We start from the raw sequence: 17,446 nt of genomic DNA, 5'->3' as shown, positions 1-17,446 counted from the left end.
CATATACAGTACATAGCAATACAGGAAATGGATCGATAAACAGCCAACAACAGAACATCAGATAGTAAGCGACAATTATGCGATGCCTGGGAAGGCTTCTCTGAATAGGATGGTTTTCAACTCCGTTTTGAAGCTGGTTAAAGAAGTGATGGCTCTTGCTTGTGGAGGAAGAAGGTTCCAGGAGTGAGGGGCAGCAAGTGAAAAGGGGCGAATCCGGGATGGGGCAGAGGAAATCCTGGGCTGAGACAGGAACCCTTGACTACCAGAACGGAGGGCCCTGATGGGAAGGTGAGGAGAAAGAAGGTCTGATAAGTAAGGAGGGGCCAGTCCATGGAGGGCTTTGAATGTCGACAGCAGGAGCTTATACTGAATGCGGAAAGGGAGAGGGAGCCAGTGAAGGGATGCCAACACAGGAGAGATGTGGTCAGAGCAGTGGGAGGAAGTGATAATGCGTGCAGCTTGTATAACATCTACAAGAATGGTGTCAGAATTGGCAGCATCATCAACAAATCCAAGGCTCTGTATTTGGGATTAAGATAAATTAACATTGACTCTTGACCCAGGACGTTACATGGGGTGAGTTTCCATCACTCATCCCAGCTTCTGCCAACCTAGCAGTTCAAAAACATGTAAAACTTCAAGTAGATAAATATGGACTGTGGTGGGAAGGTAACAGCGTTCCATAGAGTCATACTGGCCACATGACCATCGGAGTCTTTTTTTGACAACGCTGGCTCCCTCACCTTAGTAACGGAGATGAACATTGCCCCTACAGTCAAACATGACTAGACAATTTACATTTATAGAGAAGTAATCCACTCCCACCCCACTGAATGACTACATACAGGGTGATTCAGAAATTATGATGCCAAAGTAAAGTTGTTCTTACTTGTTTTTAAACTATTCTTGTTGAATTACCCTATATTAATAACAAATTGTAACAGATGAGCTAGGGTTGCCATAAGTCAGGACCTCCACATCGAGACAAATGTAGGACAAATGCAGGACAACATTTTCAAATGTAGGACACATTTTTTAAAAATGGAGGACACACGAAAAAATTGATGCTTTTTTTAGAAATGTTAATATAAATACATGTTTCTTAGGCATGATCAAAATGGAGGACATTTTGGCATTATTCCTAGACAGATCACAGAAATGGACTTCCCTTTCTGGCCACCCCCCCCCCCCCCTTCCAAAAAGCCCTTTTGGGAATTGAACAGGGCTTTATTTTAACATTGCCTCTTGCATATTTCAGAGGCTTATTCCATAACCAAACCCTTTGGGTTTAACACTGAACATGGGTTAACATGGCTATGCATATCGAACATGGTTAAAAAGTGGATTTGCCCTCAGTTTCAGGTGTCATGCACCAACTATACTTCTCAGAAGTGTGTACTTGGTCAAGGGACTTTGGTTTTTCTTCATTTTGACTTGTTTTGTCTGTATTCCTCCCCATTAAATAAAGGAGACATGAAATGGAGTTAATGGGTACAGGTTGTTAAACAAAAAAGTCTTGTGAGACTCTGTAGGCAAGAGGTGCACCATGTTAAGAACTGCATTAAGCACACTTAGGCTGCTGCCACACTGCTTTCACTCTCATCACTCCATCCTATGGAATCCTGGGATTTGTAGTTTGTTGTGGTGCCAGGGCTGGGCTTTGAAATCTCAGGCATAAGAGAGGCAAAAGGCTTGGGCTGCATCTACACTGGAGAAATAATCTGGTTTGAGACCACTTTAACTGTCTTGGATGAATGCTATGGAATTCTGGGAATGGTGGTTTGTTCCAGCACCACAGCAGAATGGCAGTTAAACCCCTGGAAAGCTCTCTGACCAAGGTGACCAATGCCCTCACCCCAAAATGTAGGGCACCCAAGCAAAAAATGTAGGACATGGCCAAAAATAAAAGCCTAAAACACCCATGTAATTATAAATCCATGCTTCTTATCCATGATCCAAACGGAGGACATTTTGAAATTTGACAGAAGAGGACATGTCCTGGAAAAGGAGGAGGATGTCTGGTCACCTTGTCTGTGGTCCAAAATACACTGCAGAAATAAAACAATGCTGGACTGAAATGCCCAGAGTTCCTCACCAAAACTGCATCCACACTGAGGAAATAATCCAGTTCGAGAGTGTCTTCATTGTCCTGGGTTAGTGCTGGGGAATGCTGGGAATTGTAGTACATTGTGGCCCCAGAGCTATCTCTGACAGGGAGTCCCATAACCCTCCAAACGTAGTTGAACTGCAATGCCCAGAATTCCTCCCCAGGTGCATCCACACTGAGGAAATGGTCCAGGTTGAGACTGCTCAGTGCCGGGGAATCCTGGGAATTGTAGTCTTTTGTGGCCTCAGAGCCATGACTGACAGAGAAGTCTCAATGTCTCCCAAACACTAGCATTCCCAGGATTCCCTACCATTGAGTTAAAGCAGTCTCAAAGTGGGTTATTATTCCTGCAGTGTGTGAGAGAGATATAAAAGCTAGGGACTGGATTCATGTGGATCTCTGTGTCCAAAACACACTGCTTGGACTGCCAGGGCTCAGTGCTAAGGAATCCTGGGAATTGTAGTTTATTGTGTCACCAGAGCTCTCTGACAGAGAAGGCCAAGTGCCTCACAGACACCAGAATTCCAGAGCATTGAGCTTTGGCAGTTAAAGGGGGTCTCAAAGTGCAGAGAGAGGGGGGAGGGAGAGAAAAGCCAGGGAGTGTGAATGAGCAGCTCACCTCGGCTGTGGCTGCTCTAAAAGCAGTAGGAGGAGGAAGAGGAGGAGAAGGAGGAGGGATGGAGCCAAGGGAAGTGGCCAGGACCATCTGGAGGAGCCCCTGCTTTTCCTCATCATCACAGCCTCCTCCCTTCCACCGCAGGACCCAAAGGGCCAAACTGCTGGCAAGAGGCTCTGCCCCCAGGCAACGCCTCCTCCTCCTCCTCCTCCTCACCTCCTGGCCCTGAAGGCTCTTCCTGAGTCTGGCAACCTCCTCAAACTGGGACAAAGCTGAGTCAAGGAGGAAACCGTGCAGGGACGCCCCCTAGTGGTGAAAAACTGGGAATGTCCCGCCGGCAGGAGGGTTATGGCAACCCTAAGATGAGCACATCTCTAGAATTTCCTCCTGTTTGAATTTAGTCATTTTAATTAGAACAATTTATTGGCACTTGTTTATTGTTAGATCATTATCCAGTGTCGGTTGCTTCTTTTTAATCACTTTATTTTATAGTGCAAGAAATGCCATTCACAAACAAATCCTTTAATTAATATTATACAACCAAAACAACTTGCTTTAAAAGAGCATTTTTTAAGAAGAGTTATCGTTTAAGCTAGTGGCCAAAACATCTGAACTGTATTTTGCCACTTTATTCTCTGATTTAGTCCCATATATATGTAATCCTATACATTAATGGGAGGGGGGACTAGTTTAAACAACAACAAAAAATCTAGTTTAAACAAACAAACAAAAAAGCCACAAGTTTTTTTTTTAAAACATCTTTACCCCACTCCCCAACCCTATATTATTTGGACAAATGACTGTCTTTAACAGATTTATCAGAAGGACAGCAGAGGGCATCAGAGATCCACATTTTTGTTAATATGTTTTTCATGGATTTTATAGCCAGTGTTCATAAAACAGTGCAGTTTTTTGCAATCCCAGAATAGGTTATACAATGGACCCTTGTTATACACTGGGGTTTGGTTCAAAGATCCCCCGTGGATAACAAAATCTGTGGAAGTTCAAGCCCCATTAAATATAATGACATAGCAAAATGGTGTCCCTTATAAAAATGGAAAATCAAGGTTTGATATTTGAAATTTATACTTTTTGGGAACATTTTCAAACCATGGATGCTTGAATCCTTGTATAAAACATCAGTGTATAAGAAGGACCGACTGTATAGATTTTGGCCCTGCTTAAAATCAGCGAGAACAGCATGTGCAAAACCTGGCACTATGGCTGCTACCAGATTGTTAATCCAACATGTTTCTAGTACTAGGTTCCTGCTTGAATCTCAATCCTGCCAGCATTTTTCCCTAATATATCTAGTTGCTTTAGCACTATGATCATGCAATGTATGTACAGCTTTCCCTTCTTAAATAAAACATTTAACTAACAGAAATTTTCTAGTATATTTAAATAGTCTGTACTCTATATGATACATACAGTATCACCACAGTTCAGTCAAGTGCTATAGTTTAGTTGAAAATTCTTAAGGGGGCGGCTGCTTGTGCCATACATACTGTACTTTCCATCACATCTATGTTCAAATTCTTTTATAGTTCATTTGCATTTTACATGTGTGTGTCTGTGTGTGCGTGTTGGGTGTCATCAAGTCATTTCCAATTTATGGCAAACCTAAGGTGAACCTCTCATGGGATTGTCTTGGCAAGATTTGTTCAGAGAACATTTGCCATTGTCTTTCCCTGAGGCTGAGAGTATGGGACTTGCCCAAGGCCACCTAGTAGGTTTCATGGCCAAGCTGGGTATCAAACTGTGTTCTCCATAGTCATAGTCCAACCTGCGAACCACTATCCATACCGGCTCTAACCCTAAAGTACAGTACTCAAGAAATACACTAACTTTTTAAATTAATTGTTCACATAAGCAATCTAATTTAGTATCAAAGTAATATACATTCAGGAAATAAAAAGACAGAAAAAAGGAGAAGAAAAAGAAAAAAGGACAGATAACGAATACACAGTAGGGCTGTGACCTCCCGATCCTAATTGTAATAAAAAGGAAAATATTCTACCATTACAGATCCAACTAAATAATCCTACAAAAATTACTAAAAATCATTATCACAAATTATTACATCAATAGATTTCTTACTGTGCAAAAAAATCCATAAAAGGTTTCTAATCTTTCAAAAAGTCTTCAGTTGGTTTATCTTTTAGAATCCACATTAATTTGGCTAATTAGGCTAACTCAGCTATGGCGGGGTACAAACCGCCGCTTTGCGGCGCTTCCCCGCCGCCGTCATTTGCTCCGTGCGGGAGCCGCAGCAGCCAAACCGCGCGACTCCCACGCGGAGCAAAAAAGAAGCTCCATTTCGGAGCTTCTTTCTGCGGCGCCTCTATGGTGTCGCGAGGCGCCTGGCGCGGACTCGCGACGTCATAGGCGCCGCGACACGTCTGGACGCTGTGCGTCCAGTACGTAAAGATGGCGGCGCCCATGTAGAAGGTGCGCCGCCATCTTGTACGTATAGGATACGTACTAGGGTTAGGGGGGGCTCCAATTGAGGTTGTGTGGGGCAGGGGGAGGTATGGCGGTGGGAGGAGGGACTTGCGTTCCAGGGGAAGGCGAGATAGATGCATCATATCTATCCCGCCTTCCTGTCCCCCTCCCAACCTAAAGGACCTGAGGGTCTCTCCAGCCGTGCCACAAACCCTGTCGCTGCTCCTATGCAATGCCAGGTCTATTAACAACAAAGCCCACATCCTCCAGGACCTCCTGGAGGACTCTAAGTGTGACCTGGCTTGCATTACCGAGACCTGGCTGGGGCCTGAAGGGGATGCTGTGTGGGCTCAGGCCCTGCCTGCTGGGTTCTCGGTGAAGGACCAGCGCAGGTTAGGTGGGCGGGGGGTGTGTGGCCTTGGTACATAGGAACACCGTGTCCCTCACCAGGAACCACATCCGACAGACTACCTATATCGAGTGTATTTACCTGACCCTAAAGGCTAGGGACAGTCTGGGGATTCTGTTGGTGTATCGGCCACCCCGTGCATTAGCGGACTCCCTTAACGAGCTGACACAGCTGGTCGCTGAGCTGATGTTGGAGACGCCCAGGCTTCTTGTCCTGGGCGATTTCAACATCTCCCTCAAGGCCAGCTATGTTCCATCCGGTGCGGCTCGGGAATTCATGGAGACCATGGTGGCCATGGGCCTGTCCCAGCTGATACAGGGTCCTACGCATTGTGCGGGTAATACGCTCGATTTGGTCTTCTGTTCGGATGCGGAAAATCCGTGGGTGGAAATTGCTAATATTTCCCCCTTGTCATGGACGGATCATTTCCTGGTAGAGGTGAAAATCAAGGCTTCTACCCAGATCCCCCCCGGGGGTGGTGGACCAGTTAGGATGGTCCACCCTCGAAGGCTGATGGAACCTCAGAGGTTCCAGGAAGCCTTAGAGGGGCTCACGGTTGGAGATGACGGCGACTCTGTTGACGCCCTTACCGGTATTTGGAATACCGGTCTTTCTGGGGCTATACACAGAATCGCTCCCAAGCGTCCTCTCAGGCCCGCTTCCAACCGTAAGCCCTGGTATACGGAAGATCTCCGGGCGAGGAAGTGGGTTCTGCGACGGCTAGAGTACCGTTGGCGGAAACACCTTTGCTCAAACGACAAGACTCTCCTAGACCGACTATTAAAGGACTACGGAGAGGCAATACGAGCAACAAAGAACTCGTTCTATGGTGCTCGTATTGCGTCCGCAGAGTCACATCCGGCAGAGTTGTTCAGGGTGGTCAGGGAGCTAACTCAGCTCCCTCCTGCCCTGAACCAGATCCTTGAACCTTCTAAGGCCTGCTGTGACTTGTTTAATGACTTTTTCGTGGATAAAACTTCTCGTATAAGCGAAGGTCTGAACGCCGATATTATGGCAGAGCCTAGGGTAGAAGTGTCCAGAGCCTCCGCGGACTATGTTATACTGGATCAGTTTGAGTCGGTGAGTACCGAGGATGTGGACAAGATCCTCGGAAGTGTTCGGAAAACAACCTGCTCTCTTGATCCCTGCCCCTCCTGGTTAGCGGCCCAGGGGGGACCGGTGGTAACGTCTTTGTTACACCGGATAATTAACACCTCCTTGAGGGACGGGCGATTTCCATCGGATCTAAAATTGGCCATTGTAAAACCGATCCTAAAGAAGCCCTCCCTCGACCCCCTGGTACATAACAATCATCGGCCTGTTTCGCTGCTTCCATTCTTGGGGAAGGTGATCGAGAGGGCGGTTGCGATCCAGCTTCAGACGGTCTTGGATGAAACGGATTATCTGGACCCATTTCAAACTGGCTTCCGGGCGGGTCACGGGGTTGAGACGGCCATGGTCGCCTTGGTCGATGATCTCCGTCTGAGCGTCGACAGGGGAAGCGTGTCCCTGTTGGTGCTCTTGGACATCTCAGCGGCTTTCGATACCATAGACCATGGTATCCTTCTGGGGCGCCTGGCTGAGATGGGAATCGGGGGCACTGCGCTCCAGTGGTTCCGTTCCTACCTCTCCGGGAGGTCCCAGATGGTGCAGCTGGGAGACGTGTGCTCCGACGAGAGGCCCCTTAAAACTGGGGTCCCTCAAGGGGCCATTCTGTCTCCCATGCTATTTAACATTTACATGAAACCGCTGGGAGAGATCATCCGGAGACATGGGGCGCGGGGTTATCAGTACGCTGATGACACCCAAATCATTTTCTCTATGTCTCCGACTGATGCAGTGACTGGGGATGGCGTCTCTCCTCTCGTGGCCTGTCTAGAGTCAGTAATGGGCTGGATGAGGGAAAACCGACTCAAATTGAATCCAGAGAAAACGGAGGTACTAGTGATAGGTTCCCCTGGTCCAGGAATGGCGGTGGTTCCACCTGTCCTGAACGGGGTCACGCTCCCTGTGAAGGACTCCGTGCGCAGTCTGGGGGTGCTTCTTGACTCGTCGCTCCACCTGACTGCTCAGGTGAATGCGACGGTCAAGAGCACTTGTTACCAGCTTCGGCTGATCCGCCAGCTGCGCCCATACCTGGACCGGAGGGACCTAGAAACTGTTGTACATGCTCTGGTAACTTCGAGATTGGACTTCTGCAATGTACTCTACATGGGGCAACCCTTATACCAAACTCGGAAGCTTCAAATGGTACAGAATATGGCAGCCCGGCTGGTCACTGGCGTATCCAGGACCAGCCACATAACACCCGTGCTTAAAGATCTCCACTGGCTGCCCATTCGCTTCCGAGCTCAATATAAGGCGTTGGTTATCACCTATAAAGCCCTAAATGGCTTGGGCCCAGGATTCCTAAAGGACCGCCTCTCCCCATACAATCCGCCTCGCACCCTCAGAACATCTGGGCAGCAACTGCTGAAGGTGCCTGGGGCTAGGTTAGCTTCTACCTCTAGAAGGGCCTTTTCCACAGCTGCCCCAGCCCTTTGGAATACGCTGCCCACGGAGCTCCGCTCATCTACCACCCTGGCCCAATTTAGGAAGGACCTCAAAACCTTCCTATTCAAGCAGGCATTCCCCGACTAAATATCCTGTGGGCCTCCCTCCTCTTCCGTGACCATGAGGATGGGCTAACGGGGCCTTTGTTATTGTTTTAGACTGTGTATTGTTATTGTTTCGTGTTTTTAACCTGTATTTGTTTGCACTTGTTGCATTGTTGTAAGCCGCCCTGATCTTCTTGGAAGGGCGGGATATAAATAAAGATTTTATTATTATTTATTATTATTAGTACGTATCCTATACGTACTATATGGCGGTGTGTATCCCGCCATCGTTAATCCATTCTTCCGACATTTAGTCCACTCCTAAAATTTCATTTCAGTCCAAATATTCTTGCTGCTCTTGTCATATATAAGAAATACTCTTAACACTTTATATGCTCTTATCAGAAGGAGAAACCTAGCAGAAACAGCTAACTAAAACAAAACATCGCTTTTGGGACAGTTAAGAGCCGGTTTTAGTAGACCTGGACTTTTGAATTTTGTGATATAGTGGCTATAGTTAGAACTGAGACATGAGAGAACAGGGTCTCACAGAGCTATGGAACATGCTGGGTGATCTTGGACCAGTCATTGTCCCTCAGCCTGTACTACTTCATAGGGTTGCTGTGCAACTAAGGAGACAGGGAGGAGAAGAAGTTTGTATGGTCCGGTCCAGACGGATGGGAAAGGACGCTCTCATCACGTGCGAGGGGCGGCGCTTCTAGACGCCCCTCGCACATGACGAAGGCATCAAAATGGCGGTGCCCTGTACAGACAGGTACCACCATTATGACGTGCCGGATGCCTAGCGTCCACAAGTCACGGCACCATTACAATGTCATGAGTGCGCCATTGTAATGGCATCGCAAGAAGAACCCACTTCACGGGTTCCTTTTTTGTCCACGGGGAAGTCCCACGGTCTGGAGGCTGCGGCTTCCCCGCCGACCAAAACTAGGTGCTGGGAGACCATCCTTTTTGGATGGCCTGTCCCGTGCCTGTGCCACCTTGATTTCATTGGTGAAAGTGCAGGATATGACTGTAACCAATAAATAAATACTTGAGGAAGATTGGTAAGGATTGTAGTAGTTACAGGGCTTCTGCTGTTGCTGTCATATACTATTGGTGTGATATTGGTATCATATATGATAGTATCTATTTACTTGATCTTGCGTTTAGGCCAATATATGCTAATGTCCCACGCTTGTTTTACTCTGCTTTCTTACTATTGCAGACAATTACAATTATATATAGATATAATTCAAATGTAATATATATGTTTAATTTTTTATATATATAAATAGAAATAGAACAACACATTGGGCATGTGTGCCAGGATTTTATTTTGCAAAATGATGAAGCAGTAATCCTGTCAAGACTGTAATCCTGTACACACTTATAGCAATAGCAAAAGCAAGTACATTTCTATACCACTTATCTGTGAACTAACACTCCCAAAGTGGTTTACAGTGTATAAGCCAATTGCCCCCAACAAGCTGGGTACTCATTTTACCAACATATGAAAGGATGGAAGGCTGAGTAGACCCTGGAGTCCTGCAGGACCAAACTCACAACCTTGTGGCTTAGCCACTGTGTTACCAGGCCTCCACAAGAGAGCGAATCTCACTGAACCTGTTTTCTAAGTAGACATGTATGGGCTTATATTTTTATAAGTCTTTTTCACACTTAAAGTTATATATTGATAACTTTGTGAGGTATAGATCTCTCAGTATTTTGTGTTAAAAGGTGTCCTACAAACTCTTATATTTATCAACAAATGGAAAATAAATAATTGCACTTGAGAAAGACAGGCATCTGTTGTTCCACTCTTTTTTATTTTACAAAACCATTTTTATTTTTCTTGTCTGAATTAATTTATTAATGGATTGTTTCTTCAATTTATTTAATTTAATGGAATTTTTATATGCTGGGGTACAGCTGATAAGATTGCTTTTGCATAAAAACATACCATCATGGACATCCTAGTGGATACATGTCTGTAACATTTAAAAGTACTTTGAGGGAAATCATTGAATGATCTACTTAAAGTTCAAAAATATTCATTGAAAAATGCACACTCCATGGTTTTACACCTTTTTTTTTGCACCGGACATTTAATAATATAAAAGGAGATAATGCAGTAATTTTAAATCAACCACATTTTATGTTTTCTAAATCTCACAACTGTTTTAAGTTTTCTTATCTAAGGTTTCTGTATTACATTGTCCACAAATAGATGAAGAGGACAGTACAAGACAGAAAGGTGATTTTATTCTGTTTGTTGCAGGGAAATTTGCCTAAGTATTCTCACAACTCTCTGATGGTCCAAGCCCTGAAGACTAATATAACAGACCCAGATGTCCATGTACTGTTCTTTGATGTTGAAGCTCTGATTATTCAACTACTAACTGAAGAAGCCTCCAGGCCTAATACAGCCCTTATTTCCCCAGAGAATTTGCAGAAAGCATCTGGCAGTTCTGATAAAGGGGGTTCCTTTTTGGCTGGCAAACGAGCAGCAGTCTTGTTCCAGCAGGTCAAAGAAACAATTAAGGAAAACATAAAAGAACATCTTCTTGATGAGGATGAGGATGATGAGGAAGCAAAGAGAAGAGAAGATAGTGATCCAGAGTATCGGTCAAGCAAATCTAAGCCATTAACTCTCTTAGAATATAATCTGACCATGGACACAGCCAAGTTATTTATGTCATGCCTCCATGCTTGGGGCTTGAACAGTGTTCTAGATGAACTTTGTGGTGAACGTCTGGGAATGTTGAGACCTCACTGTTCTGTCTCTTTTGGTTTACTTTCAAGAGGAGGCCACATGTCTTTGATGCTTCCTGGACATAATCAGCCTGTAGGCAAAATGCTCTCTAGTGATGTTGAGGTAGGAAAGTCTGTTGCTCTCACAGAGGGACATATCAGAGGTACATATGGTATATCACGTGCAGTAACTACTCAGCACCTCCTCTCCATTATTTCCTTGGCAAACACCTTGATGAGTATGACGAACGCAACATTTATTGGAGATCATATGAAGAAGGGACCAGCCAGGTACTTGAAAAAACAAAACAAATGTATTTTACTTGTGTCACTTTTGTGTCACTTTTTATCACTCTTCATTTGCATAGCAGGTATTTGTCCATATATTTTTTTAAATGGAACATCATGGCTATGGTGAATCATATTCCAGTGTAAAAGCAGGACTTACCTGCTTTTTAGATGCTTCCTTATGGTCTTTAATATTAGTTCAACTTGAATGAAAGTGGAAACATTCTAGGTACTGTATATGGATTTGGACTTCAGGTCTAAATGATGTTCAATAAAATGCCTGATTTTTAATGACATTTTAAATAATTGAAAGTAATACTGTTAAAGATGTAGTTAATAAAATATAAATTATTTATTATCCCTATTCAGAAGTTATACTGATTGTGACACTTGCCAAATTTGTGTGTATCATTGATTTTAAAGATAAAATAGTCCCTAACAAGAAACCTTTTGAAAACTAAAGTAAGACTCCATCTGCCTTGAGCACAAGACTCAGAGAGGATAACAAGCTTCTGTTGGAAGGTGGGGAACAGACAGTGTGGGCTGCAGAAAAAGAAACAGCATGGGTAGATGGAAAGGATAGCAAAAGAATTGAAAAAAGATCAAAGAATAGAAAGGGTCTGGGTGGCAGTGAGAGTGAAAGGGACTATGTATGTGTGTTGTGTGGAGGATGTATCACATTCAGGTCTCATGTGATACAATTCTCAAATATTAACATGTTGTATTAACTGATTTTACTTGCCCAATTCTTTTATTTGTAGACCACCTAGACCAGGGACTCCTGAACTTCCTAAAGTGAAAACTCCTGCTCCTGTTGCTAGCCCAGCAGCTCAAGGGCTGATTAAACAAGGTAATGCTGTGAGATAAGTTGTGAAAAATTTGACTCTCTGGAAGAGTTGTGATTATGTTAACCTCCTCCATCTGACAGCCATACTGCAAATCAAAGTTTAAAACATCTTTTCAGTGATGAAGTTAAGTAGAAATGTCTGTTCATTATGGACATACAAAATGTTAAATTTTACTGAATTTGAAACATAAGCCTCTTTGTGTGTCTTCTGAATCCATAGCAGCTGTGTTTTTCTTTTAGTCTGTGCTGTCTTCCAAGTATGTTACAAGCTGTGGTGGTGGTAATCTACATTTCCCCCACTGTGCTTTACTTATTTCAGACTGTCTCATGGCACTGAATGGCAGATCTGGATGTAGAAACAGTTTTAGTTGTGTGTTAAAATCCAATGCAAATTTTATCATATGATAAGGCTGATTCATGGCAGCAAAGTTTTCAGGAGTTTACTGTGAAATCAAGAGGGACTGATGGAGAATACAGCTGCCATGGGTGTAGTCAACAGGCCTTGCAAAAGGTTTGTCCTTAAACTGATAACTGTGTAATTACAATATATGCTACTTTCATTAGTTCTTCTGAGACAAAAATGGCTAGATTCATCATGATAGGTTCTGTTAGGTTCCTCATTCATTTTTGCTACAATCGGGCCTGTAGAACTGTTTTGTCTGGTATTCAGTGGTGATCTGAGTAAAAGCAGCACATACTCTGCAATAACTTCAGGTACACCTGAGAGCCCATAAAGGAGTACAACTCCCATAGTGTTTGACTCCTAGAGTTTTCAAGTCTTTTATACTATTATTTTGCTGGAAGGGACATTTCTTAGCTTGTTGACATCTGGATGCGGGGGGAAAGGATTTGGCTGATAAAACTTGTTTTTGGCTCTCTGTTCCATACATAATACTGATGTTCTTCATCACATATTTTAAATATTCCATCCCAACTAGATGTTTATCTCCTGTATCAGTGACCTAGCAGTGGCCTTGGGTGGCCTACTGTAAGCAGGCAGTAATGCAAAATTTGGGATGATTCTGGCATGTGCTAGTAAGAAGCCATTTACACATTTTAAGTAATGGCAACCTTTTGTAATCCCTGAAGCCTTCCGCCTATGAAGCGGGTCTAAATCTAGAGGAGTAATTATTATGCCTAGCCTGTTTTTGTTTTTTTTTAATTTTCAACCATTTTCTTCCCTGCTACTGTCTCCTCTACCTCCCCACAGAATAAGGCAATGGCCATGCCTTTAAGAAAGTAGTAAAGTCATCACAGGAGCTGAGATCTGTTAACGGTTCTATACTGTAAATGTAAACTGAAATGTTTTTTGTATATGCATCTGTTTCTAATGTTCATGTTAGAAAAGTGGAAAAAATGTTGCCCATGAAGCAGCCCCAAATGTAGCAACAAGAGCTGTATCACATCATTACAAAAAGGCTGAACATCAGTCCTATTTGATACTGACTTTCATCATCCCCCAAATTAGAAGTCTTTAATACTTTTGTAAATACTGCTAACACATGTCCTGAAAGGTTACAGGCAGTGAAGAATATATTAAGCTTATACAGTTCTTTTATAATACATAGAGTATGCAGACACACAGAGATATTCTCTGTGCTAAAATTTATCTGCTGCCTCTTCTCTCCTTACTGAGGAACTGTGGTTTGTACCAAACAAATTGTTTATCACTTCAGCAATATTTTACTAAAATGTGATGCCTTTTTCCATCTATATCTATATCTATATCTATATCTATATCTATATATCTTGCTTCTCATATGTGTCTAATATCACTGTTCCAAAGACAGGGTTTTACCCCATAATCTCTTTTTGTGATCATTTTTAACATGCAAAAATTATTAACTTTTCCACGTACTAAACATTTGTGTATTTAAACTCAAAAAGTGGGTAGCTTGGCTACAGGAGAAGGAAACTGGTAATTGAGCACATGTGCACTTAAAAATATCTAGATTTCTAAGACAGCATCCATGTGACTTTGCCAAAGTGCTTTGTTACTTTATGGAAATACAGTATATGAGAGATTAAAATATTTTCCCCTTATTTAAAGTTACCTTAATAGCTGAACTGTCACGTGAATTAAAGTATTCAATCATTCTACTGTCTTGGTTTTGATATGCTGATACGAAAATAGGCATTCTTTCATTGAATAAAACTCAAATCACTGTTTTTAAAAGATATCAGCCCCAGTGTGGTGCGATAGAAATCCAGGTGCACATAGACTTTACAAAAACATCACTCTCATTAATGGGAGAAGCTTCAAATTCTAACTCATCTAACCAGATCTATAAACTATTGCTTACTTTTTGCTTTGAGACTAAATAAAGAAACTCAATGTTTGTCATAACAGAACTGATAGTCAGTAGGATTTATGTACAAAATCATGGCTGTTAGGTTTTCTCTATGCATTTGTCCTAGGTATCACATCATAGAAACACTCAATTTAAGAGTTTTCTTATCTGTCTTCTATTGCTTGTAACGACCCCTGTGATATGTTATGTATTTCTGTGTCTTTAACTTTGTTACTTGTAGTGCAGTTTAGACACTGCAGAGAGACTGAATATAATCGATGCATGCAGCATTCATTTTCAGATTGCCACAGAACCCAATACTACTGGCCTACCAAGCCAGCTGTTGTTACTTTCAGTTACACTGATTGATATAAATAATGACAGCTAGAGAGACTGTTCTCTTCCCCCACCCTTACCACAAAAGAGTCAAGCTTAAATATCGAACAGTAAACTCACAATCACACTCTGGGTGTGTGTTTTTAGAACCCCATGATTTCACCCCTACAAGTCTTTTAGCCATTCTGATGTGTTAATTTTTGAGTGTTTTTTGTAGTCTCAGGAAATACCTGCTAGCTAGTTTACTGGTTTGCACGTGCCACCATGATGCATTTATGTGGAAATCATAGAAGGAGTAATTTTGATACAGATGTCTTAGAGTGACAAAAGAAGTTCACTGCATGAAAACCAAACATACCATTCAGGAAACAATGCTTAATCTGTTCTGGGGCCTGAACCTATTGTCATTTTGCAATGGAATAAAGGAGAGGGATTAATTTGAAGATGCTTGTGCATGACATATGGTAATTCTCTGCAAGAAGGAAGTGTCAGCTAGTGACCTCTAAATCTTAACATTGACCTCTGGTTGTAGAATGGTGTGTGCCATAAGGTCTGCCTGTCCTTTCATATGATAATTTGATTCATAGAGCATTAGAGAAACTATAAAGTTTATGGCTGCCTTTGGACTGCCTTCACATTAAAAAATAAGAACCTCTCCACAATTCACAAAATGGCTGTCATAAAACTGCAGAAATTTTAATTTGCCGAAAACTATTTTGAGCAATTAACTTTTAAGTGGCTTCTTCACTAAAAAGTAGTTGAAAATACACACTAAATCAACCTTAACATGGTCCTAAAGGGATTATTTTCAGGGTGTCCCAAAGCCTGTACTTGGGACTCTTTTGAAAGGACAAAACAATGTTGTTGTTGCTGCTGCTGTTCGTTCCCTTTACAAAAAGCAATCTTGAAGCTATTTAAAGATAAACATACAGAACACAAATGTAGAAATCTATAATACAGTAAACAAAATAAATAAAAATGCATGCCATAAACAGATAACATAAAATAATACTAGAGGTGTTTGTGCATAGAACCTAGCTCTCTATTCTCCCCCTCCCCTGCCCCCAAAGAAATAGCCCATGACAATCAGGTCATAAAATATCTTTGCTTGGCTCTGATAAGATGAAAGGGTGAGCTTAGGAAGGATACTCTTAAAACAGGGCAACCAGAGAAAAGCTCTGTTCCTTAACTATCTCCCCTACAGCCTCTATCAGAGGGTTCAGAGAAAAAACTAGTCATGGGTTGAGGCTATTACAGTTCGCCCTTTTCTTACGCGGATGCTCAAGCGTGGCAGCAGCGTGCAGGGCACACGCCACGGGAGCGTTCCTCATTCATGCGAATGGGATGCGCCGCCCCTTGTGCCCCACGTGCTCCCCGCGGCTTGAGCACTGTACTGTGTGTGGTTTTTAAGGGAAGCCTCAGGTACTGCCCAGTAACTTGTGCTTTGTGTTAGTATTGATAACTGTAACAAGGGTCTAAATCAGATCACTTGTCCGAATTCAATCCCACATACCCACCAACAGTCCCAGTTAATCTTCTGTCATTCTATTTTTATTCTGGACTTTTTAAAAGTGTCCCAGTGTCCCTCTCCCCTCTTATTTTTCCTCCTTTGTCCTCAGCTTACTCCAGTTGCTGCAAATTGAATTCAAAATGCAAAAGTGCTTTGCTCTCAGCAGGGGTGAGAGGAGAGCAGGGGGTGGAATCTTGATCTTGCTGCTAGACTTGGGCAAAAGCAAACTATTCCACCTCTCCTAGCTTGTGTGTTCTTCATCAATAATAACTTTTGTAATCTTGATCACACTCTAATGTTACTTGGTCATACATGTCCTGGTTTTCATCTATAAAATGTTGGAGGGTATGGACCCATTGAATCAAGAGAATTTACCCAACTATTTACCGAGCATTCAGTAATCTACTATAGTTGGAGAAGCTAAACCTATATGTTTCCTACTCCAGACCATTTGTCGAAGTTTGTCTGACTCGTATTACCAAAGGAGATAGTCAGATGTTTTATGATGTAAATACTTTGTGCAAGCCAATATTAACAAAGACGACATACAAAGATTTCACATGTGTAAAACAGCTTTGCCTAAATTACTACAGACACAGATGTTTTACACAAGCCACACATGTTCAGACATATTCTGTCTTTATCAGTGGCTGATGGATAAAGAATAAGCTACTTCTTCAAGGTGGCAAAAACAAACAAAAAGCCTTTATCTTACCAGTTCTTCTCTGGAACAAAAAGTATAAAATATGCATAAAAATTATAACAAAACCTTATAAACTTTATATGTACTACACAATCTTTAAAATTTTTTGATTTTTTAAAAAAAACCCTCACCAAACTACAGGTTTTTCATATTCTGTCCTCAAGAAAAATCTGAATAGTTGTAAAGACCCAAGTAGTTGTAGAAGCATTTATGTATTCACAAGTCACTTTTTGTAAAGTTTTTGATGGGAGATAGAAAACTTGGCATGGTAAAATTCTTATACTTCTGCCACCTGTGAATGAGTTTTCCCCCTCTTTTTTTCTTATCCAACAGCTGCTCATGAAGACTATGGCTTGTACAAAGGATCTGTATCAGTCGCAATTTATATTAAACTGTTTCAGATTAATTCCACATTTTATGCCTTCTAGGGTGAGGAAAAAGAATCTAGTGATATCTTTAAGACTGTGTGATTTGTGGCAATATTAGTTAGACAAACCTTAGAAGAGTGGTTTGGAGTTCTATGGACATTTGAATAGGGCAGAT

The 17,446-nt window shown here is 42.4% G+C and overlaps 1 protein-coding gene across 3 annotated transcripts in view; it reads left to right on the top strand.

Moving 5' to 3' along the window:
• Positions 1–17,446, top strand: part of WDR7 (WD repeat domain 7) — a 323,814-nt gene that overhangs the window by 68,137 nt on the left and 238,231 nt on the right. For all 3 annotated transcript variants that reach the window (XM_042451351.1, XM_042451350.1, XM_042451352.1), the window contains exons 15-16: positions 10,456–11,219; positions 11,978–12,066. In XM_042451351.1, the coding sequence (XP_042307285.1) occupies positions 10,456–11,219; positions 11,978–12,066 (853 nt within the window). The remainder of the gene's footprint in view (positions 1–10,455; positions 11,220–11,977; positions 12,067–17,446) is intronic.

This window comes from Sceloporus undulatus, chromosome 2, assembly GCF_019175285.1.
Source record: "Sceloporus undulatus isolate JIND9_A2432 ecotype Alabama chromosome 2, SceUnd_v1.1, whole genome shotgun sequence".
NCBI lineage: Eukaryota > Metazoa > Chordata > Lepidosauria > Squamata > Phrynosomatidae > Sceloporus > Sceloporus undulatus.
This window is presented reverse-complemented; position numbering and strand designations above follow the sequence as displayed.